A 23,839-nucleotide genomic window follows, 5' to 3' on the forward strand; every position below is an offset into this window, starting at 1 on the left:
TCATGATGAATAAGTCTCTAGAATTAGCGGGGCTTGTGGAAACACAGACCCAACAGCCATGACATTTGTAGGTTTAACAAGGATGATTTTGGGGATTCCTGCTGTTGTTCAGATAAAATAAAACATTTGGATCAGGCTCCGAAATACTGACATTCAAACTTAGAAAAGAGAAAAAATTTAATTGCAGTATTTTTTTTTTTTTTTTTAAGTTCATTGTGCTAAAAAAAAGAAAAGAAAAAGAAATTCATTGGATATACATCACTACAATGGTAAAACGGCAACTAACAATGCCATGTACAGAATTCAAATCTTCAGTCATACAACACAGCACCAAGCATATACACCGACAAAATGTGAACACAGACTCCATAACCAGAGAACAACGTGATATCAATCTAACCTAACAGGACCAAGAAAACGTGGGCCTGCACTAACAGAGGTTTAGTCACAGCACAGTGTCAAAGTCCAAAAAACAGAAGTAGAATAACATTATGGCAGAAAAAACATAAACTTATATTTAAAAAAAAAAAAAAAAGAAGAAAAAAAGATTTGACTGTTCAAACAAGCATCAGAGGTTTAACTCCAGCGGTGGACATCCAGTGTTCTCGCGCATTAAGCTAATCTCCGTTCGGAGCTTTTCGTTTTCCTTGAAAACACAAAGAAATGCACAGATTTGATTGATGTCATGAGTTATCAGTATTCACCTGGTCATAGAAAAGCCTTCTTTAGTCTTAGAGGAGAACATAGTTACCTCCTGAAGTTTTGTGTTGTCCTTCTTAAGCTTAACGAGATACTCAATCCTCTGTTTGTGATTCTTGTGTCCCACAAGTTTTCCATTCTCCTCAGACAGCTTAATGTTCTGTTTACGGAGAACCTCAATCTCCTGTAAGAAAGCACAAAAAGTTGCAGAAGTCACAAAAGCCACCTGTAGGTTCACAAATGTGCAATATGCTAGACCCCGACCCATAGCAATATATATAATACTGGCTCTTTACCGATATCCGTATCAACATTTATAAGAGCCAATAAATGAAAATGTATAAGGGTAAAGAAGAGAGGGGAGAAACACCCTGAACTTCCCGGTTAATAACACAGGGAAGATCCAGAATCAACCAGCTGATCAGAGCTGAGTCAGGCAGAACATAAAGGAGTAATCCCCAATTCATAGTGACAATAAAATAAGATTATTTTAAAACTGCACTTTAAGGACTCATAAATCACTACACATAACAAATGTTAGAAAAACAAAACAACAACTCTGTTGGCAACAGTATTAGTCTTAAAAATACTATATTGTCTTTGTAAATCTGGACCCAGTGTTCCAGATGTAAAATGAGACGGCTATGCATAGCACAATCTTTGTATGGCACATGATTTTTACCTGGATTAATTTCTCTTCCTCCACTATCCTCTGGTTCGTCTCTCTCAGCTCTAGACAGCGGTTTCTCAGCTCAGTGGTGAGCTCTTGAATGCAGGTCTGAGACTGAACCAACATAGACTCCTGCGCCTGCAATCTAATCGCAGAGAGGAGAAGAAAACAGAGCAGGCTGTAAAATCTGAAGCTTAAAAAAAGGTTTGAAGCATTATGCAAGAGCAAACAGATCAATCTGATGACACCAATCCATGCAGATGCTTACTTTTTTTGAGTTTCTGAAAGCTTCTGCATCATTTTGCTCTGTTAATAAATACAAGAGAAACAGGACATGAATAATTATCGGTAACTTCATTAATGATAGAATTTTAAAGCAGAAGAACAGATGCAGACCTTCTCTGTTCTCTCCTCATCTAGCTCTTTAAGAATGGAGTGCTTGAAGGCTTCATTCAACTCTTCACTGAAACACATGCAAGGTAGCATTATTTATTTTATTTATACTTTTTCATTATAGGTGGCCTGAGGATTGCATAATCTTCAAGATACTCAACCCGTTATTATTTCCATTTTGGGTCATCTGGTTCTGCTTAGTGTAAAACTTATCAAGCAAAGCCTGGATCTCCATTCGAACCATCTCTTTCTCACTGAGCTGCGTCTGGGAGAAAGGCAATACAGTATATGAATGTTGTGTATATATTCAAATAGGATGCATTCATGACAAGCATTTCATGAAAAATGCAAATAAAAAAATATTTAAATACAGCAACTTCAATAAGAACTTCATAAAGAACTTATTCGAATCTATAAAAACAAAGCTACTTGATATAAATCAGTCTAATTATGAAAGATTATAGATTCATTAATTTTTCCACAAATATACCTTAAGCCGTTCGATTTCCTCATTTTTGGCAGCTCTCTCAGCATTCAGCTCTGATAAAAGAATTTCCATGGTCATCATGGAAGAGCGTCTATTCTCCAGCTCCCGCTCCTGGATTTCCAGCACCTGGCTCAGGTCCCTGTTGAAACTTCCAGGGGTACAGGGTGTCTTAAATTTAAAAAGAGGGAAAAAAGAAATAAACAAGAAAGTTTGTATATGCTATGTTCTTAAGTGCAAATTTAAAAACATACATTTATGAAGGGATATTTAACTTCTTCACGTTCACCAGGTATGTTAGGGCTAGGTTAAACAAGCACACATGGTTGATAGGCAAAGATTTTACACTTTCTGACACAAGCCTCTACTTAACTTCAGCTTGTGACACCCTGACGTTTGGTTTTTGTGTCTTCTTCTGGTGTCGCATTAGAGATCTTTCATATGCAAGGTGAACATGTTAACCATGAGACCACTGAGCCATGACTTGCAGCTTCTCAATTTGGGTAAGCCACGGTTGGATGTTAAGCTAAATTTGGGCACCAGTGACCAGGTAGATGTTAAAAACATAAGCAGGTTTTACCCGAGGAAACGATTTAGGCGTTACTGTCGGTTCAACGGGTGGCTGGAAAGCTCCATTCCTGATAGTTTTCTCGACAGCTTCTTGCTGTCGTTGCAGCTGGTAAAAGGTAGAAATTAGGGAAATTGGTAACATTGATGTGTTATTTGATTGACTTAATTGAATAAATAAAACAAAATAAAAAAACTTTACCTTCTGCTGCAGATTCTGTATAATGATATCCTTCTTGGCGGTTTGCTCTTGAGATGCCTGCAGGAGGCTGTTTTGCTCATCTAAGACTTTAGTAAGCCTTTCAACCTCCTCAGTGGCATAAACAATCTCCTCCTGCAAAACCTCAACCTGAAGACACACAATATATACAATTTGTATCATTCAACTCTATTCTTTGCTCTTAATTACTTGTGATGAATCTACAAAACACCACAAATTCATTTACAGTCATTTCATTACCTCTATTTTGTTGGATGCCACCCTCCTGTCTAAAGTTTCTTTAAGGTCACAGATTTCTTCCTGCATCTTACACTTTTGCTCCTTGATGTTGTCCCTTTCACAGCATGCAGCGTTGCATTTGGCCTGGAAGAGCAATGAGATTAACTGTATAAAAATGCACTATAAAATGGTTGTGTAACGTAAAGGGTAACTACAGCAAACAGTATAAGGATAACGTAGGAGTAAGATTACAGTGATGTCTCTGATATCTTCATTAAGATGAACAATGGTCTGGTCCTTGTGGCTCAGCTCACTGCGGAGGTCTCTGGTTTGGTTAATAAGGTCTAAAACAACATCCTGTAAAACATTACAAGCAGTTTTTAGAAGGGCAGTAGAAATACAGAAGCCATATTTGAGGAATTAAAGATACGAGGCTTACTTTGTCCTGTTCAGTCTTCTGTTCCAAGCTTTTTATGCTTTCCTTGGCAGAGGTAAGATTTTGTTCAAGATCAGCAAGAGTGGACACCTTTGAAACAAAAATGAAACAAGCAGGTTTAACGACTAGGCTGCAAATACTTATATGAAAGTTTTTTTATTTGCAGAGATACACCTTGTTCTTAAGACTGACCTGTTGTTGATTTTGTGTTATCAAGTCTGAGACTTGTTTTTTGAGTTGTGCATTCTGCTCCACTGTTTCAAGAAGTTCCCTGAAGGATACGAAAGCGACCCATGTTAATGTAGTAATTTAACATTTTAGGAGACAAAAAAAAAAAAAAAGATTAAAAGTTTTAACTGTGCAGAACTTACTTTGATGTACTTTCTTTGTTTTCCTTTAACTGGGAGACTAAGGTGTTTGTGTGCTCCTGCTCAGTTTGCAGAGAATTATTCAATTTCTACAGTAAAATAAATAAATAAATAAATAAATAAATAAAAATTAAGGATAGAAAGTAAACATCATGGCAACATTTTCAGACAAAGCTGTCGTAAACCCTGCGAGTTCACTCACCATGATCTCGGCTTTCAGTTCGTCGATCTCCTTCTGCCTGTCATCCAGCTGCTGTCTTGACTGATCAGCCTCAAACTTGGCCTCAGCTTGAAGCTGGTCAAACGAATCCTGAAGTGTCCGATGCTGCTCCAGAAGCTGCTCCCACTCCAGCCTGGAATGAAGATGTTGTCACGTGAACACATCAACATACTAATGAGGCCACAGCACTGCAAAAAATAAGAACCACTTAAATCCAGCCCCCTCTACTTTATTGGCTGCTTTACTGCTATTTAACTGGATTCAAACAGAGGGAACTGGGCAAACTGTTTTCTGTAATGAACCGTTACAGCTCTCTGGTGATGGCCACACATATTTTCCTTCAACTCTATATTTAACGCGAGTTGATTTGATAGTCTTTATGTTCCCATAAAGCTAAATGTCACACAGTTGTGTAACACACAGCGCCATTATAATAAATTTATGGAGAAAGCACATTTATCAGTATTAACACAATCCTAAACTGAATTGAAAGCTTTTGAAACAACATCAACACAGATTTGTTTTCAACAGACTTTCCATAATTCAGCATCATTTTCATCAACTTCAATTCAGTTGTTCTACATGTGGTTCTACATAGCATGGCTCTCTAAGAAAAAGAAAAAATGTTGTCCACCCCAGTATTTGACTCATGCTTACTGGACTTTGTCAAGTTGGAGCTGTGTGCTGATCAGACTGTTGGAGAGCTGACTCATCTCTCTCTGCTGCTCGCTCTGACTGTCTATTAGCTTGTTCTTCACAGAGGCCAGCTCCTTATCGGACGACTGCAGCACCAAGCGCAGGTCACGGATCTCGCTCCTCAGAACTGAAAGAAGTGCAAAAGGACCGTGGCAAACTTTTCCCATCGCTGGCTAAAGTCAAAAGTTCTTACATTTCTTAAGATGAGCACAAGTTCATGCAATCAGCAGAAACATCACAGACTAACCTTCTGCAGCTTGCTGTTCAGACTGAAGGCTCTGTTGCAGGTTGTTAATAGTTTCTTGCAGACAGAGTTGATCTTTATTCCAGTTATTTCTTTCAGTAGAAAGTTGCTGTACAACAGTGTAAATAATCAGGAAATCAATTTTAAAAAGGACATTTTCCAATTTCTCATGCAAATTAAACATTTCTACCTCGTCCTTGCAGTCAGATTCCTGAGTTATCACAGCCACCTGTTCCTCAAGTTTGGAGATTTCTTGCAGCATCTTGCTGTTCTTCAGCTCCTCTTCATTCAACTGCGCCTGGATGCGGCTAGCTTGATCCTGATGACAAATCAGAAAAAGTTTAACACAATAAGTGGACTTTATGCGGTCATTTTATTTGCATAGTATATGCAGACAAAAATCCACACTGCTTTACCTGCACTTGACGCAGTTCCTCCGTCAGGGCCATCTCAGTCATGTCTGATGGAGGCTGCTCCGACCAAATGCCGTTTTCATTACCGTCCATCCCATTCAGGTGCTCCGGGCTGGAGAGCGGCACGAGGCGGGACCGCAAGTTGTATCCTCTGGTGGGCGTGCTGAGAATCTGGTACAATAGATATTTCATTATTGAAGCCCAATTCATTTTTTCATAATCCTAAATAGAGATTGGACCTAATGTTACCTTATAGTTAGTCATTTTTGCAACGACTAACCTTTAGAGTTTCAACATGAATTCGGTTCAGTTCAGAAACCTCCTGTTTGTTATAAGCATTTGTAGCTTCCAGAATCTTCTCCAAATGTTTGTTGGACTTCTCAAGGTATCGTTTCTCAGACTCGAGCTGAGCCATCTGCTTCCTGAAACACAAAGCACCACTTTAATCTTCGTGAAGTTTATTTGTGATTTAAATAATACATATTAAAAATTCTTTTAAATACATTTTTGACACAGAAATCAAAGCTGAGCTGTGTTTTCATATATGATACCTCTTCTACAAGAGGTAGAAGGGATGTTAACATCAGATTTATATTAAAGAACCTCTTTAACTCTTACTTGGTGACATCTTTGTACTCTTCAAAAGCCTGAAGGGCCCCTGTCAGGTCTGACTGTCTCTGAAGGAGCTTGGCATTGAGTTTCTCAATTGTCGCTGCCGAGGTGGTATCTGTAGCCACAGAGGCTGAAGAGACTTCTGAAGCTGTGGAGCAACAAGTGATAATTAAAAACAACAGTATATTATAATTCACAGTTTTATTTTTCCAAACATAATTCTCCAATTTTTGGATGGCAATCTTACTTTCTGTGGGTCTCTCTGACTCCACAGCTTTCTGAAAGGCCTCTTCAATCTCCACAGCAACTTGGGCTGCAACTTCTTGAGCTTTCACCACTGATTCAAGCGAACGTAGCTGACGGTTCTCCTCTCTGAGGCTGTAATTCTCTGCAGCGTAGCGAGTCATCTTTGGGTGATGTTCAACCTTGTTCAAGGCAGAAGTGTTTTAAAAAAATAAATAAAAATAAAGAGTGTGGTGGTGAAGAAAGTGAGAAATTAATTATGGCACATGTAACCTTGCTTTTGCCATGTTGTTATATGAAGAAAAATATATATGCCACTGGAGTGTATTTTGATTTTAGTTTCTCCTACAGCTTGCATCTATACAATATGCAGATATAGTTTCAAAGCCTTTAATTTAAGCAGTGGGCTGACATTTGTACCTGATCCTTCAAGATCTTAATCTCTTCTTTCAGCTGATCAATCAGAGCCTGAGAGTCCTTGTCTGACAGCAAGTTTTCCCCTGCCTTCAGTTTTTTCTCCAGGCGAGAGATGTGGTCTTCTCGAAACCTGACAATCATTCGGCTGGAATGGATAAACTTGTCTTTTTGCGCCCAGGCCTCCTCTAGTTGGGCCACCTTGGTGAGTAGCGCCTGAGAACAATCAAACGTAACTATAAGTTTCACTATAGGTTTTTAAAATACGTGGCAAAATAAACAAATAAAAGCTTCATCTTGCCTTTTTTTCCTCATCTTGTTTCTTCCACAGACGAATAGCAGACATAAACTTTGCTTTATATGAGACATCATGATGAGTCTCGATGGATGAGCCTGGATTGGTTAGAATAAAAAAAAAAAAAGTAACTTAGTCTATGCTGAACTCTAAAACGGTTTAAACAGGTTGTTAACGGGCTGAACATTAACATATGTTTGATTCATTGTTACCCATGTGAAGTTCAGGTCCTCCTGGTGCTATGTCTCTCCCATAGTCCACTCCCTGAGATGTGAGCGCCTGAGCAAGCTGCTCCTTCAGCTTCTTCACTTCAGCCTGCAGCTGCTTCACATTTCCCTGTGTATCTTCATTGATGACAGCCTGGCAAGGCACAATAATTATACAGAGATAGGAAAAAACTGTAGTGAGAAATCAAGACACACTTGTTAATTCTAAGTTTTAACTAAGTATTTGGCTCTTATGACTTATACCTTATTTTTGATCAACTTTGCTCTCTGGGCAAACTGCAGGGTGGACAATGTTTCTCCAAAACACTTTGAACCAGGGTGGACGTTGGCTATGATGTAAGTCTTGGCATTCCCTCCAAGAGAGTCCTGAAATTACAGTGACAATAGAATTGTTAATATATCTGAACATTATTTCACATATAATTCCCCAGAAGTTACACTGTGAAATTTTATGAATCTCATATATTCACTGCAATCCATACTCTACAACCTAGGAAATCACATTTGCAAGTTAAGACCTAAAATAAAGAGAGAAAACCTTAAAAATCAAGCACTGCAACGATAATGCCTGACTGTGGCGCATGTCTGCAATTATTATTTCCATGCTACATCCTCCTGAATTTGCATCTACACATACCCTGAGCAGAAAGGTGAGCTTTGAATCCCTGTAGCAGATGTGGCGATTCTTTCCATTAGACACGTCCACCAGCGCCATGATCACCTGGCCAAGGCACATGAGGGAGCGATTGATACTGCTGGCCTCCTGAGCAACAGAAGCAGAGCAGACAGCAACTTTTAGAGACCATAAAACAATGTAGGTCCAATAGTGTGAGGGCATTAAGACACAAAGCCTTCACCTTCAATCTCGAGCCCTCTGTGTGTGTGTCTTTCTGCCTCTCAGACCCTGCCAGATCAACCAGGTTCAGCTGAGACATTCGGATGTTCACCACTTCATTGATGGACTCCTTGGACTCCAAAGTCATAGTGAACACTGCGTGGGATCTCGAAGACTCGCGATTCATCGAGGTAGAGGCCACACGTCGATTGCGCCAGCCCATAGAGAGCACCTAAATGGTTTAAAACACACATTTTATACAGTCCCACAGCTTGTTTTGTTTTTATGAAACTGGATAAATTCACATACAAGAACATACAGGTTTCATACATTCTAATTGGTTAGACAGTAAACATAAGAACCATCAGCCACAACAAACTGGGACTTTATACCTGGTACGCTTCAGCCGCTGAGTTCACAAACTTCTCCACGACTCCCTCAACAAAGACACCTTTCTTGATGTTCTCCCTGAGAAAAAGGCTGGCTGAGGCCGTGTCCAGAAGGTCATAAATTTGTTCATTGTATATCTCAATAAATGAACATTTGCAGAGGAAACTCTTGGACTGAGAAGACTGTTGGGGAGGGGAGAACAAGTGAAAAATTCATTTAAAGAACAAATTTGAACAATATGTCTTTCAAGATAATAAAATGTTAGTGCTCACCCTTTCCACTTCCCTGTTGATGAGAAAAAACAGGTACTCAAAACTTCGAGGAATGACCCCCCTTAGATCATCTGTGAAATTATCCAGCTCGGATGGCCCTGAAGCAAAAGAGAGAAAAATTATTTTAGGTTATATGATTGTTCGATCATATTTATTCTAAAATGTAAGTGATATTACAGAAGCCGCACCAAGCATGGTGAAGGTTTTTCCAGAGCCTGTTTGTCCACTGCAAAAGAGGAGACCAATAAGGAACCAAATGGGTAATTCACATTAAGCACACTGAAGACTGGCTGTGCCATAAATTGATTTTATGAAGTAAAGAATGGGAAGATCACTTACTAGGCAAATATTGTACCGTTATATCCATTCATGCACGACTCAACAATATTCTTGGCCACACTGGAAAATACAGCATCCTGTAGAAATGTTACAATTACTTTTTTAGTCATAAAAGCTACATCTCAGATCAGTAAAATAAAATTTAGACAATTAATATTAACAGTGACACAGTGGCATTTTTATAACCGAATAATCAATAATGTGCCTCAAACCTGTGTGGTGTCCATATCAGCAACATGATCATAGGTGAAGGTTCGTGGTTCTGGTTTTGAGAGCAAACGGATGGTGTTTGGTGACGTGACAGAGAGACACAGGTTCTGATCGCCATCTGTGGTCAGCCCAGTGTCCCGGGTCAGAGGTCGTACTCTGACAAAGACTTTAATAGAGTCGCTCTCACTGCTTTAAGCCCAGATAATAACACGACAAAGAGCAAGATATTTAAGGTGAAAATAGCAAGAGTTAAACACTGTTAAAAAGAGCAGCTGCTAATTTACTGCATGGTTGTTTTAACTATAACTATTGTCTTTCCAAAAGCATCAAAATAACAGTTAAAGTGGCCTCATTAGCCACACACCGTACCAGCAACAACACTATGCATTATTGCGTGCATTATTTCATTACATTGGCTCATTTTTATTTTACTTTTCCTGCTCCATAAATGTGCTGCATACAGCTGAGAAATTTATTTTTACAAACAGATTACACCAACATAGTTTGTGAGCCTGCATGTTTGCTAATCCATACAAATTACAGCCCTTTTAGAGATCAATCCTAACGATGTGACCAACTATCTCACTTTGGTCATTACATTTAGTCACTTAACTCCTAATCATAAGGAGGGAAACAGTTTTCTTTTGATCCTTCTTGGTAGCAACAGAGTTAGGGTCGTATTAGTATGAAGCAGCTCTGGTTTCATTTTACCGTTATCCTTTTAGGTTTGTAGCGTCAGCGTTTTAAACTAAAAAAAAACAGACGGCGTGACAAAGTATGATTACCTGGCAGCAAGGTGAGCTGAATCAGCAGAGCCTGTTAACAAAATCATGACCATGTTAGATGTTGATTTAGCTTTGCAAGTCGTTTTTAGAGCTAAAGCTTCATTAATAATACAGCGTTCAAGTATCATGCTTAGAGCTTCCATACATACTCGATGCCAGGCATCGAGTTTCATAGCAGCGTTTAAGCTAATTTTACTCCTGTTAGCTGAACAACAAAAACATGCATTTGTGCTGCTCTACCTTTCCCACTGGAATTCATTGTTGACAGCCGAATATTCTCAGTTTCCTGGTAAAATATATTTTTCACAACATTTCGATTAACAGAGGCAGGAAGACAGCACTGTTTACATCCTTCGAAATTGGCGGGCAAGTTTGCTCCTACTTCTTCTTCTTCTTCCTTATGAACAGACTATTGAACGGGACATACCGCCACCTGCTGTTCAAGTGAAAACTGTTAATTGTTTGTTTTGTTCTAGGGATTTTGTCTTGTTTTGTTTAGGTGAGTGAGTATTTCCAGCAGATCCCAGGAACGACATCCCGAAATCTCTTTCTTAACCCTGTAATATGTAGGGACTTTGTTACTATCAGTCTTTCAAGAAAACAAAATGTCAATTGTAACAGTTTCATAGGCATAACCTTTTATTTTTTGCATCAGTAAGGAGATACCAAAAGAATTATTAGCCGAAAAGCATATCTTGGTATGGTGTGAAGTGTGCCCCTGATAATCTGAGACAACTGGATAAGTGGAGAACAGAAGAAGTGACAAGATTGAAAAACTGTCCACAGCAAATGAACAGTATCTGAAAGTTATGTCCTTAAGAAATAGGACAAATCTAATAAAGACCTGACATAGGACCTGCGAGACACATCTGGCCCTTCAGTTGATTCATCAACTGTTCACCGAAGCCTTGTCAGAAATAGATTTTTGACAACCATATTTCCACTGACACTGACTGAAAATCAGTAGCAGCAAGTCTTATGGACTGATGGATCCAAATGTGAAATGTCTGGTTAAAACTGTCAGTATAGAGAGGTATGAAAAAGGTCCAACAGTGTTTGTCTTCAGACATCTGTAAAACACAGTAGAGGATTTGTCATGGTTTGAGGCTGCATTTCAGTCGGGGGTGTTGGGGACTTTGTCAAAAGAAAGAGCCAAGATCCAAAGAAGATCTTTGAATGTCTTTTTTTAACCTCATATACTGCAGTTCTTTGTATGTTTTTACATGTTTCAATAAATCACTGCACCTATATATTAAAAGAGGGGGAGGAGGTCAAGACTTTTCAACAATACTGTAGGTAATGTCAATAAACTACCTCTTAAAAGTTCCGGGTGACAATAGGCTAATAATACAAGTTTAAATACACAAATCAAAATGCACAATGCTTATGTAGGTAAAGAGTTCAAAACTAAAGAAGACTAAAGACACCCGATTAAGAAATTTTCAAACATAATACTAACAGCCTGAAGGCAGAAATTAGAATGATAATTTAAAAAATCAGAATAAAACAAAAACAACCAAAAAAGATAAATGATGAAAGAAATGATTGGACATAAACAATGTCATTTGGATCACGTTAGACTAATGATGCAGACGCTCAAGTAGCTGTGTCGTTTGATGAAGTAGATTATTGATAGATAAGTAACAGACAGAAAACCTACTTCACCTACGGGATAGTCTAATGACAGAAAATAAAAACAAAAATAAACTAATCCCTTTCTAATGTAGTAAAGTAATTCAAAATCCAGAACTGTAACACAAAACCTTATCGTATTTTTTTTCTTTAAATATATGTTGTTGTTTTTATCACGCTGTGTAGTAGTTTTGGTTTAAGGAGTGTGTAACATTTTATTTTAGAGCACATTACCTTGCCACTCCTGTCATCTTTAAAGCTGGCTCGAGTGCGCAGTCACCAAAATACATCACATCCGTTCTTTCACGGATTGGCTGCTTGACCGGGAAGTGCGTTCCCTTTGAACGCTTCCCCCGATCTAATTGGTGAGTTTCACGGCTTTTAAAATCCAAACGGTTGTCACCCAAACAAGGCGAGGGTTTTTCAAAAACGACTTTGTTTCTTATCGTCACTGTATAGACGAAGACCCGGTTTCTCTCAGCACCATATGTTTTATTGAGGTAAGTGGTAGATACACGGGATTACAGTTTAGTATGTTATTTCTGGCAATGTTTGGTATTTTAAGATGTGATGTTGAGATTTTATTTTCTTCGACTTTCCGTTAACTAAAGTGTACCGGTTAGCTAGCAAAGGTGCTATTGTCACTTTACTGTTGACGTTAACTATATCAGTGCTAGTGTGTACAGGGTGTCGAAAGTTGAATTAGCTTTAATGAAAAATTTGGTAAAATTGAGTAGGGAGTAGATGTCTGTTTGTTGTAACCTAACCACATCGTGGCTTGTACTCTGCGGTTTATGTGCATTGTTGTTCTCTTACTAATAACTAACGGTTGAATGAAACACTGCTCTCCTGGCATCCATCAGAGACAGTGGGGGGGTTTATCTACCGCTTCAGTGCCAGCAAACGGCTGTCTTGTACAGCCATTAAGACACCAGGGAAGGTTAGTTCGCTATCCATTATTTGTAACCAGGTTTGTAAACTTAGGCATGCTAACCTTTGGCTACAAGAAATCACGTGTTGCTGCTTGGTCATATATGCGATTCATGTAGTTTAACCAGTTAAAATAACTTGGAAGACTCATTCCTCCCAATAATGCTTCATTCATCTAGGGCTTAATACGTGACTTAGACAGCATTAAGTCTAAAGACTAAAAGCCAAGGCTTAGATAAATATTTATATACCAGGATTTATCAAAATTGGCGGATAAATATTTAGGATTTTATTTTAAACTGATAATGCTATATTATCTAAAAGCATTATTTTTGTTACCAAGTTGTTGACATTGACTGCCATTTGAGTGTGGAAAAAATAAACTCTTCAAGACCATCTGGTGGCCAAACCATGCAACTGCTGCAGCGCTAATTCTACCTAAAATATTTTGTTGTGCACAAATGCACAAAACAAATGTAGTAAAGTGGTGGGATCAAAGGCAAACGGTAGCCTTACTGCAAACCACCCGGAGAGAGGAGTTCAAATGAGTTCTAAGAACTTCACCAGGAGAAGTACCGACTCAATATATCTGCCTTGGTTCTTGTGTAAATCTTACATTATTTTTCTCTCTTGCTCTCCACCCACACTGAGTAAACTGTAACCAGAAGAGTGCCTTATCAACTGGTTGCAGCTTTAAGACTGACGCCTCCTTCAGCGGTGAGGGTTAGAGGTCCCAGTACAGTCGCATAACAGTCTTTTCCTCTATTTTTTTTTTTTTTTTTTTACAGGATGAGCTCTGTTGATGTTAATGATGAAAATCGTGGGGTCTGCCCAGGAGGAAAGCACAACTCTCCTAACGACATATTTGCCCTGGATCAGCCGACTGGAAGGCCCTCCATCCTACGTCAGACAGAAAACCTGCCCAGCAAGACTGTACCAAAGGGGGTAAAAGTAAAAAAAAAAAAAAACAACTTTCATCCCATTCCATTGTATAGTCACAAGGCAGTGTAGCCCTGGGCAGAAAGCTAATGCTAATGACTGTCTTTCACTCTTTGACTATGATGAAAAATTATTTACTTTTGGTACTATATGAACTCTGACCTCAGCCTGTTTGTCTCTAACCAGTGTTAACAGAATTTTAATAAGATGGACAAGAAAACCTATATGAAGAAAAAGAAAAGCAGTTATTTGTAGACAAAAGGTTTTTCAAGGCTCAAAACCAGGCCTTTTGGGGGCAGCTGGCTACTTCTGACTACTGACTAAATAATTTTTGTGTAGGTTTGTTTTCAGACTCCAAGAAGAGACCCTGTGACTAAAAGAATTCTGTCTCCCAACAAGTCTGTTAATTTGTTGAGTGTTGACGAGAATACGAAAGTTATGGATTTGGATAAATCAAAGTAAGTAAATGAGTGTCATTCACCAGTATGCCTTCATTGAACAAAGTGTTGCATTTAGGTAACTTATCATGTTTTGGTTTTGTAGTACTTTGCCACAGGAAGCCACTGAGCAACTCAAAGAAGGTAATTTATTTATTTATTTATTTTTAAACTTGTAAGTTATGAGCTCTTTATGTGTTTTCCCCCTACCACTGCTGAGAGATTAGCAGATACCTTCATTACTTTTTTCTTTCCCCCTGCAGAAGTGTCCTCTTATCCCGATGACAACATGCCAATACAAAGCAGAGGTGGCTATATGCTGGATTTTGGAAACCTTGATGACTTCAATCCATTTCAGGGGTCTAACAATATGGCTCTCTCACCTATGAGGCCTGCTGTTGAAAACCCCCCTGCAGATCATAGCAAGTCTGAAAACACACCGCCAGTGAACATCGTGGAGGAGCCTATCAAAATGGAGTCGGCACTAGATGAGACCCTTCCATTCAGCGCGTCTGTAGAAAACTCACTCGCTGATCTTTCTGCCGATATCTGCTCCACGGAGAGCAGTGTGGTTATAGTGAAGGTTCCAGTGGTTGAGGAAGACAATTCATGGCCTGCTACACCTGATGAAAAACGGCTTGGTGTTGCGTCTTCAAGCACAGATCAAGAGAAGTCGTCCAGCAGTTTTGCAGAAGATGCTCCACTCTCAGCAAAAGGTTCTTATAACTTCAATTTTGACAACCTTGACGCAGTCAATCCTTTCCAGACTGGTGGCTCTAAAATTCCAAATTCACCTGTCCTTGGGCGAAAGGTGTCAAATGAAGATGCACTTGCAGAGGAAAGCAAACAATCTGTTGTTGAGGTGGCCCAAGAATTGCCTGTTCAGCACGAGGTGAAGCATGACGCTACAGTGGATCTGATATCTGCCGACACAGCAAAACCCCCTCCTGCTGAATCCCAGCCGGCTGATGACCCAGTCAAGGAAGGCCCAACCAAGAACGGGCCTGTCAAACTTGAATTCAATTTTGATGATGGTGCTGAAGTCAAACGGAAACCGCCACCTAAGAAATTTGGCAAAAGGCCAACTGGTGTAAGACCTAAAGAGCCAAAGCAGGTGTCTGATGTCAAACCACCAAAAGAAGCTGAAGTGAAGCCTGAAGTCAGTTATGGTGATGCTGATGCTTTACAGCCTAAAAGTTCTTACTCGTTTGACTTTGAAAAGTTTGACGACCCAAACTTCAATCCTTTTGGCACAAAAACGGCCATAAACAACTCCCCCGTGTGCAGCAGGAAATCCAGCCCAGAACCAGTAGAAACCGCAGTTCAGGAGCAAACTGATGTCCCTGTGACAAAGGAGGCTGAACCGCCAGCACGGTAAGAGAAAGTAAAGGCTTAGTATCGTTATTATTAGCAGCAGATGCTTCACTTACCAGTAGTGCCATGTTTCACTGTAGATTCACTCTAAAAGTTTTCATCTTCTCAGTGCTGAAGACAGTTTGCCAGCTCCTGAACCAAACCATGTACAGGTAAGTTGGAGGAATGTACTTTGATGCAACTCTCAATATATTGTGTATGTGTGGGTTGTTTTTAACAAACATCTGTTTATTATGGAATGACAGGTTGCAGATAACAAGGTTGTCTCTGACCTTGACACCAAACAACCAGTGCAGAATCTCCCTGAGTCCTCTGAACCCTCTCAGCCTGAGCAGAAGGCACAAGCTGGCATGCTAGACTTCAATGACGAGTTTGTTCCTGGAGCAATGTGTGAGTAATTGTTGGCTTCAGCTCTGTTTGAACCAAACCGTGCTTTTGTTCAATCCTTAGCAGTAATGGAAAGCTCTTACTGCTTTTAACCCACGATCTTTATCTCCAGTCATGACCAGTGACTTTGATGGACAGATTGACTACCTCGAACAGTTTGGGTCCAGCAGTGTAAGTGCTTTCTTTATCTTTGCTAAATGACTAAATCCTCAACCACAAGGTTCAAAGTGTTTACATTTTCTCATCAATAGTTCAAGGAGTCCGCACTGAGGAAACAGTCCTTGTACCTAAAATTTGATCCCCTCCTGAGGGAGAGCCCAAAGAAGTCTGCAGGCCCGGGTGCTCAGATTCAAGCCCCCCCCCCTGCTGCCCCTGTTTTACGGTACGGTGTAGTTCTGTTGTGCTGCTGCTCTCACTGGACATTAGAGCCGAATTTGATCAGCTTTTGATTTTCTGTAAAATAAATTTATCGGAAGGGAAACCTCTTCACTTTGTTCTGTTTAATTCAGGCTTGAAACACCACAGACTGCAGATAAAGTGGCAAATGGTCCACAAAAAGATGATTTCAGACTGCTTGACGATGCAGCAGCATCGGTGAGTCTCTTGTACTCTGTCCGCTGGACCGGTAATTTCTCGTCGCCTTTGTTATTTCTGCTAACTTTGTTGAAATCTTCTCCACTTATGTCATCTAGACTCCAGTCCTTGAGAGCTTTGTCCCTCCTTTCCCGCAGCCAGCAAACAGCGAAGATGCTATCATCGAAGTGCTGAAGTACAGTCAGAAAGACTTGGATGCAGCAATCGCCAAAGTGCAGGCAGAAGTAGGTTGTCTGGCTTTTCACATCCATACAGCATTTGAACACAAAAACATCCACATTAAATTATGATACTTATTTATTTTAAAATAATCAGGTTTAGCCACACTTTAAACACAAAGATCAAAATTTGTATCTACATGTAGCAGCCAATCAGAAGGTTAAAAGTAAAATGGCACTAAAGTAAAAAGGCCAGAAAAGATCAATGGGATTATTTTGAATTGTGGTTTATGCAAAGCTCCTCTGGATCCAAAGAATAAATGCTTGGCATTGAAGTTGAGTGTAATTTTTATTTTAAAAAAAATTGAGTAATGGGTTTTCTAGATGATGGGCACCATTCTTAGTCTCAAGGAAAAAATAAAGTGTACATTTCTCTCTCATATAGGGTAAAGAAAAAGAGGACCAGTGGAGTATGAAGAACAGTAAGCTGCTTGATAATGAGCAAGAAATGAGGTGAGCTGTGCATCATATTAAAATTTCTTGTTGTTTTTATATAAAATCAATTTTGAAGATCTTTGACCACATTTTGTCTCCGTCATAGGAAAATAGTAGCTGAATTTGAGCTCATGATCACAAAGATGATGGGTAAGTTATATGTACATGTTGCGCTCATCAGAAGGGTTAATGTGTGGGGTATTTTGTCAAACATTTAATTTAAAATTTCCTGCCACTGGTCAGCTGATCAAGAGAAGGAGAGGGAGGTGGCCCAGGCGAAGCTCAATGCGGCTCTGTTGGAGAAGGAGCAACTATGCAGCGACCTGAACGCTATGGAGAGATCTTTAGGCGAGCTCTTCAAGAGGCTGGAGAAGTACAAGGACGTTATAGAGGGTTACAAAAAGGTCAGCTCATGGAAGCCAGACAAATGTTTGCTATAATTTCAAATTATTATTATTATTTTTTTTTAATGTTAAGGTTTAAATGTTGAAATATTTTCTGCATCCTCTACCCAGAATGAAGAGACTCTGAAGTCTTGTGCACAGGACTACTTGGCAAGGATCAAAAAGGAGGAGCAGCGCTATCAAACACTTAAAGCTCACGCCGAGGAGAAAATTAGCCAGTAAGAAACTCTGGCCTTTTATGTTGAAGCATCAGGAGACTTGCGTTGACTAACTTGAATTTAATTCTCACCATCAGTGCAAATGAAGGAATAGCTGAGGTGCGATCCAAATACAAGGCTGAGGTATCTGCACTTCAAGCACAGCTGCGCAGAGAGCAGCTGAAAGTGCAGTCACTGGAGAAGAGCTTGGACCAGAAGGCAAGTCGGCATGTTGTTTTTCATGAATTTGCAGCAGTATTATCACTTTTCTTCTCATTTCTAAATTCTTTTCTTGTTACAGGAGAAAGAGGCAGAGGAGCTCACCAAACTTTGTGATGAACTCATATCCAATGTGCAAAAGGGCTGAACTTGGTTTTAAATGCTGTTTGCTTCTGTTCTTTATCTTCATGTCCAGAGTGTCTTCTTGTGTGGTGAACTGTTTGTCTCTTTCAATGTTATACTGTAAAAAGGTTAATAAAAAGGATTTATTGATCTGGTGATCATTCTTGCATCAATCTTTAGTTTTGCTTGTATGCTATACTCAGGGATTCCCAAACTGTGGGCAGGTGAGGTACTGCATGTAGCCTGCAGTTATAACAGAATTTATTTTTTTATTTTTTTTCATAAAACAATTTTTCAAGGTAAATCACTTTGGAGTGAGCAGTTAAGACTGGGTAGACTCCATGGGATTTTCTTGATGTTCTAAGTGGATTGTGGCACTTCTGACTTTAGCAATGGCTGATATACAGGACCCTGACCACTAGAGGGCAGTGCATGCTCTCATAATTTAACCTTCTCAGCTGGATTTTGTATTCTAAGCGTTATTTATGGACACGACAATACCACAGCTTTTTGACTCAGAGAAACACACCTGCTTTAAAAACAGGCAGCTCAGTGTACTCGGCCGTCATCTGTCTGGAGCCAAAGCTCATCTCCATCCTGCCATACTTGCAACAAAACAAGAGCTCACTTGATACAATGCTCCCCTTCTTTCCTGAGTAATCACAGGGTCCCGTCACATCACTCCCACAGCAGGACAATGCACTTCCTAAATGGTGAAAGGAAATCCTACCTAGATTGGAGTTGAATGAGTAGATGGTGGTGGTGCAGACTAGAGAGGGGGGAGGAGAGGGTCAATTCACTTAAATGAGAAAAGATGCTGGTTGTTTGGTGTAGTCTTGCAGGGGCCATCACTCATCTATAAAGCAACTGTGAGACTGCTCTTGTGTCTGTACAGTATCTATTCATTCATCCCAGCACGTTCTGCCCCTCTGTGGGCATGCCCTCTGTGTCACCCTCGACGGACACTTCAACCCACTCAAAGGAAGAAAGCTGACCTGCGTGCCCTGACGGTTTCATGAAAGGTACGCCTTCATCACAGTGCACACTGCAGCTTTTAACTAATACCCAAAATCCACTAATCTTCAGGAAGAATGCATCTGTTTTTGTTTCTGGTCATTTAATCAAACTATCAAACCTTCAAACTTTTTTTTTTTTAAACCTTAGAGTACATCAAATAAGATTGTCAAATACAACCAATTACATACAAAAAATACCTAAATATTGGCATGAAGTAAATGTGAATAAACTGAGTGACAATATTCAAATATGTACTATACACAACAACGTAATAACATTACATAGATATGCAAAACGCTTTACTCTGAAAAATAAACCTTTGATACATTTTTTAGCAAAATAAATTAAATAGTCATCAGTTTGATTATAAATGACTACAGCTTCATGAACTGTGGGTGGAAAAGGTTGATGTCAAAAAGACTCATCTTCTCTTGTTTGTCAACATACTACTGACTACAGATGGGAAGCTACCACAAAAAAGGTTAAAAAATGATAATGTAGACCAACACAGTTGACATGGCAATGTAATTATTCCACTCTGTGAAAGACAATAAACATTTATCAGTCTATTCTATATCACTTTTGACAGAAGTCAGGGATGGAAAAAGGTAACATAAAGGATAGTGGTCAGCATTCCCAGCATAATGCATCTTTAACAAACAAAAGGACAACCTGAGTAGGAGCGTAAAACCAGCCCTTTTGTAAGTCTTGAGTACCATTTTCATCTGTGCGCTCCAACAGCTGAGCATGTGAAAGATAAAGACCAACTTTCACTTGAGAAAATGGAAAATTCATCTGATGAGGAAGACCTTTCAGCTGGTCCTAATAGCTGCTATTAATCTCACACTCTTAAAAAATAAAATAAAAACATCCCCGTCCTTTTTAGTAAGTGCCCGCCAAGGATTGATCCATTTGTAGTGGTGTGAGAATCTGACAGGTATAAAAAAAAAGAGCAACAAATATGGAAGTTTTTATGTAATAACAAAAGGTGTGTATCACTGGCCACTGTTTTTCCACACATTGTACACTTTTCCAACAATCTCCATTTTAAAAAATTAATGCCAGGTGAGTGTCACTCCAGAGTTCCTGTTCAGTCCGCAGCTTAATGTCCGCAGCTTAGAGGAGAGTATTTGGGAATATTTGGCACTAACACTGAAAATGAATGTGTTGATGCTGATGTACTTTCCCATCCACGTGGGAGTGAGTGTGTGTGTGAATGTCTGTGTAGATTTTGGGGTAGATTTTAGCGGGAATTGTTGGTCCTCCCTGGCCGAGGAGGAGCTGCTGCTGCTGCGCGAGGTACTCCTCATAGTTCATGGATGTCACACAGTCTTTCTCGGGGCTGGAGGAGCTGGACGAGGGAGCCGCGCAGCCCCTGTCCCGCTCCCGGTGCGGCAGCCGGTGAGAGCTCTGCAGTACCTGCGCGGCCGGGGAGCTGGGAGGAGGACAGTGTTTTCTGCTTTGGCAGAACCACAGCAGCACTGTGCCAAAGATGAACACTATTACTGCAGGGATGCCAATGATGACAGGCCAGGGGAGGGAGCTGGAGGCTTGCGGAAACATCGGTGTTATGTGAGGCTTAGTGTCTGTAAAAGAAAATGAGATTCCAGCTTTTAAATGTTTCCATACTCTGTTGTCTGCCAGCAAACTAACAGTTGTAGTTTTATTATCACATTACTTGTTGTTATTCATCGCTGAATATGGGTTGCTGAGAAAACATATGTTTGATTTAAAATCATAAAACAGAACAAGAGAGGAAAAGGCATGAATTAAAGTTTAAAAATGCTACATTTTTACTGAATGATTAATAATTAATTGATGGGAAAAATAGCCTAATTAGTTCAAAACATACTGATGCCTCCAAAGGTACCTTTTCCTGATTTATGCATGCATATACTATTTGCACTAATGCAGATACATAAAGAAAAAAACACAACATTTTTGTATATGTAATTCGATTGATAGGTTGATAGCACTGGGCTTTATCCAAGCTTTTCTACAGTTTACTGTAACACTGCAGACAGACATTCCTCGAGCCTCACCTGGCAGCACACTGAGGAAGGCACTGCGGAAGCTGTAGCCCATGGTGTTGGCGCCTAAGCAGATGTACATGCCGGCGTCGTCCTCCTTGGCGCGGCTAATGAGCAGCTTGTTGAGGTAGGAGCCGTCGGGCCTCGACCACACCTCACCCGTGGGGAGCACCACAAACCTATGGTCCCCCACCTCGATCGTGGAGTTGTAGCGGCTCTCCTCGTTGGTCTCCACGCGTTTGAGCCACTGAATGACCGGCTTAACGTCGCTCCTCACTTTGCACTGGAAGGACGTGGTGCCGCCGTAGTCTACCGTTGTGTTGACCGGGTGGGTGCCTGTCAGGACAGGTTTGGAGTTTGTCCTCTCTGAGTGAACATACAGAGAAAAACAAAACAAAACCCAACTTGTCAAGATGCACACAGACATCTTTTGACATGACAGCCCCTCTGCGGACAGAGGAGGTCTTAGTCCTCCACGCTGTTATTACCCTCAGGCTTAGAACTTATAATTGACATTGAGGGAAGAATACCACATGTAACACAAGAAGTATGTGTGATTAGTTTCCTCTCTTTCTTTGCTCCTGGTTGTACAGCACACATTTCTCATGGGAAAAGGGGGGGGGGGGCAGTGGGTCTGGCAGACAGCTGGGCTTTAATCAGCTCCAGATTGGGTGGATGGTCTCTAAGCTGAGCTCTCTCCCCTCTGTACAAACACCAAGGCACAAGCCCCCACTCTCAAACTTGCGTTCTTAGTATTCTTCTCATATACATGATTACACATTCATCCATGCAGGAAGAATATGGATACGGCATGTTTTTCCTTGGTCATAATCAGACCTGAAACAGTGATTAGGCTGTCTGAATTTCCTGCGGCGATGTACATAAAATCACAAACATGAGACGCACAAACAGCAGTAACCATTTAAAATAATTTGCTCGGCCTCATCTGTTAGCCCTAATAATTCCAGGTGAGCGTGCTCGGTATGTGTACAGCTCAGCTCTCTGCGGGATACTCACGTATGACCTCAACTTTGTACGTGGCGTTGATCTCCCCGGCACAATTGGAGACCCTGCAGGTGTATTTGCCGCTGTGCTCTGGCATCAGATTCTTCAGACTCAGAGTCCACTTCTTCTGACGGCCCTCGCCGACCTCCTGCTCCGTCAGCGGCCGGTCGTCCTTCAGCCACACGATGTCCGGTCGAGGGTTTCCACTGGCTGCGCACTTGAGCCGCACTGAGCTGCCCACTGGGCGAGCTATCACTCTCTTCCTCATCTTTGTAGGTTGAGTGAAGCGGGGACGCACTTTGGAGGAAAGTACAAGCTGGTTACTTTGAGTAGATAGTATAATTTACCTTTTTTCTACATTTCTCAAGTGAGGTTTTATGTTTCTATTGATATCTATAGAGTTTCTAAAAAATTTCCTTATTTCCTGACCTACACATACTTTTATGATGGTGGAAGTTTGTATTAACCCTCAGAGGTCTGGAGGAATGACTCTGACTCCTAACCCTGTGCTATATGAATATGTAGTATTTGCTCTTTTTTAAAAATTATTCTCCCGAGTCTTAGCAGTCAAAAGTAAAATAATAATAATAATAATTCTAACCAACATGCATCAAAAACTATAAAGATATTTAACAAAAAAGGACTTTTTTTCTTGTCTCCAAGAAGGACAGTGTTCAGGGCTGGGGTTCTTGGTCATTACTGATGACTTAGACTTAGACAAACATGTAAGTAATCCCTGTGAGCCAAAGGTTGAGGCTTCAGACTGCTTACTTTTAGTCAGTTTTTTAGTCAGTGAGAGTAGATTTCCTGCGTGCTCGGGCACACAGTTCTGGCTGTGATCACAGGAGAGTCTCTTAATGAGCGACAGCTAATCAAAAGATATTTAGTAAAGGGGGATAAAGCAAAAATAACCAATTTAGGAAAGTGAATAAATTGAGGAGCTTCTTTACATTTTGCTGGGAAAATATGTATTGACACGTGCAAAACTTACATGGAAAAACAGCATATAAGACAAAAACAGCAAAAAACGGCTTTCTTGTAATTTCTTTAAGTCAGGAATAGTTCTCCAGGCTTTCCGAAGGAAATTCAAAGCTCTTCTTTGGAAGATGGATGCCTTTTGTTCTGTTCTCTGTCAAGATGATCGCACACTGCTTCATCAGTCTTTGGCTCAGTGAAGGCCAGCTCATGACTGATAGTGTTCCACAGTGTATTATTTTCTATCTAAGTATAGTTTTACTGCGCTGCAAGTGTGCTTGGGATCAATGTCATGCTGAAAAATGAAGCCTTTCGGATGCTTTCCAGATAGTATTGCATGGGGGATCAAAATCTGCCAACACTTTTCTGTGTTCGTAATTCCAACAATTTTGACACGATCCCCAACACCACTGACTGAAGTGCAGCCCCACACCATGACAGAGCCTCCACCATGTTATACAGGCTGAACTCACGGTTGCACCAATGATGTTTTGAACCAAAAAAATTCAAATAATCAACAAGACCTGCCCACCATTCAAGGCTTTCAGCTAATGAGTTTTTACGAATTACCTTGTTGGTTCAAAACTACAATTTTACGGCCATCAAAATGTGTTTGTCATTTTTTGCTAATTCAAATAAAGAAATGGAAACAAATGATATGTTTTTGCAATA

At 40.2% G+C, this 23,839-nt stretch overlaps 3 protein-coding genes across 5 annotated transcripts in view; 1 reads left to right on the forward strand and 2 right to left on the reverse strand.

The window, feature by feature from the left end:
* Window positions 1-192: 192 nt before the first annotated feature.
* kif15 (kinesin family member 15) lies at window positions 193-10,667 on the reverse strand. Of its 2 annotated transcripts, none has more exons than XM_026152194.1 (35): window positions 10,492-10,667; window positions 10,252-10,282; window positions 9,469-9,652; window positions 9,257-9,333; window positions 9,106-9,143; window positions 8,918-9,015; window positions 8,648-8,827; window positions 8,278-8,487; window positions 8,058-8,183; window positions 7,664-7,786; window positions 7,406-7,553; window positions 7,200-7,291; window positions 6,905-7,114; window positions 6,489-6,666; window positions 6,248-6,389; window positions 5,910-6,051; window positions 5,633-5,800; window positions 5,407-5,535; window positions 5,220-5,325; window positions 4,934-5,099; window positions 4,259-4,409; window positions 4,060-4,145; window positions 3,881-3,959; window positions 3,692-3,778; window positions 3,505-3,609; window positions 3,274-3,396; window positions 3,016-3,162; window positions 2,827-2,922; window positions 2,253-2,417; window positions 1,924-2,027; window positions 1,766-1,832; window positions 1,638-1,675; window positions 1,382-1,514; window positions 752-883; window positions 193-646 (listed from the first exon to the last, which is right to left on the reverse strand). In XM_026152194.1, exons 1-35 carry the CDS (start codon window positions 10,508-10,510, stop codon window positions 569-571), a joined length of 4,158 nt encoding a protein of 1,385 aa, XP_026007979.1. In that variant the 5' UTR covers window positions 10,511-10,667; the 3' UTR covers window positions 193-568. The 2 variants fall into 2 exon arrangements, with proteins under 2 accessions (XP_026007979.1, XP_026007978.1); XM_026152193.1 differs by having other exon boundaries at window positions 194-646; window positions 9,469-9,655.
* A 1,583-nt stretch (window positions 10,668-12,250) lies between these two features.
* On the forward strand, window positions 12,251-18,298 carry tacc3 (transforming, acidic coiled-coil containing protein 3). 2 transcript variants are annotated; one of them, XM_026152196.1, is made up of 17 exons: window positions 12,251-12,383; window positions 13,602-13,764; window positions 14,092-14,210; window positions 14,296-14,333; window positions 14,453-15,563; window positions 15,673-15,715; window positions 15,809-15,953; window positions 16,063-16,121; window positions 16,202-16,332; window positions 16,460-16,544; window positions 16,643-16,768; window positions 17,148-17,215; window positions 17,304-17,347; window positions 17,441-17,601; window positions 17,713-17,819; window positions 17,897-18,017; window positions 18,100-18,298. In XM_026152196.1, exons 2-17 carry the CDS (start codon window positions 13,603-13,605, stop codon window positions 18,163-18,165), a joined length of 2,586 nt encoding a protein of 861 aa, XP_026007981.1. In that variant the 5' UTR covers window positions 12,251-12,383; window position 13,602; the 3' UTR covers window positions 18,166-18,298. The 2 variants fall into 2 exon arrangements, with proteins under 2 accessions (XP_026007981.1, XP_026007982.1); XM_026152197.1 differs by having other exon boundaries at window positions 13,602-13,758.
* A 947-nt stretch (window positions 18,299-19,245) lies between these two features.
* LOC113012268 (fibroblast growth factor receptor-like 1) overlaps window positions 19,246-23,839 on the reverse strand; it is a 33,555-nt gene continuing 28,961 nt past the window's right edge. Inside the window, exons 5-7 of the mRNA XM_026152367.1 lie at window positions 22,205-22,489; window positions 21,200-21,553; window positions 19,246-20,743 (exon numbers count right to left, since the gene is read on the reverse strand). Coding sequence (XP_026008152.1) covers window positions 20,304-20,743; window positions 21,200-21,553; window positions 22,205-22,489 — 1,079 coding nt within the window. The 3' untranslated portion in view covers window positions 19,246-20,303. The remainder of the gene's footprint in view (window positions 20,744-21,199; window positions 21,554-22,204; window positions 22,490-23,839) is intronic.

This window comes from Astatotilapia calliptera, chromosome 19 (assembly GCF_900246225.1).
Source record: "Astatotilapia calliptera chromosome 19, fAstCal1.2, whole genome shotgun sequence".
Lineage (NCBI taxonomy): Eukaryota > Metazoa > Chordata > Actinopteri > Cichliformes > Cichlidae > Astatotilapia > Astatotilapia calliptera.

Excerpts from the sequence above, each read along its gene's own strand:
- kif15 (XM_026152193.1), bottom strand. Across the intron at positions 8,488-8,647 it reads CAGCGGCTGAAGCGTACCAG|GTGCTCTCTATGGGCTGGCG; the intron begins GTATAAAGTCCC and ends TAAACCATTTAG. Across the intron at positions 7,787-8,057 it reads AGCTCACCTTTCTGCTCAGG|GACTCTCTTGGAGGGAATGC; the intron begins GTATGTGTAGAT and ends CTGTAATTTCAG.
- tacc3 (XM_026152196.1), top strand. The coding sequence starts at position 13,603 with ATGAGCTCTGTTGATGTTAATGATGAAAATCGTGGGGTCTGCCCAGGA. Across the intron at positions 16,333-16,459 it reads CCTGCTGCCCCTGTTTTACG|GCTTGAAACACCACAGACTG; the intron begins GTACGGTGTAGT and ends TGTTTAATTCAG. Across the intron at positions 17,820-17,896 it reads GCCGAGGAGAAAATTAGCCA|TGCAAATGAAGGAATAGCTG; the intron begins GTAAGAAACTCT and ends TCTCACCATCAG.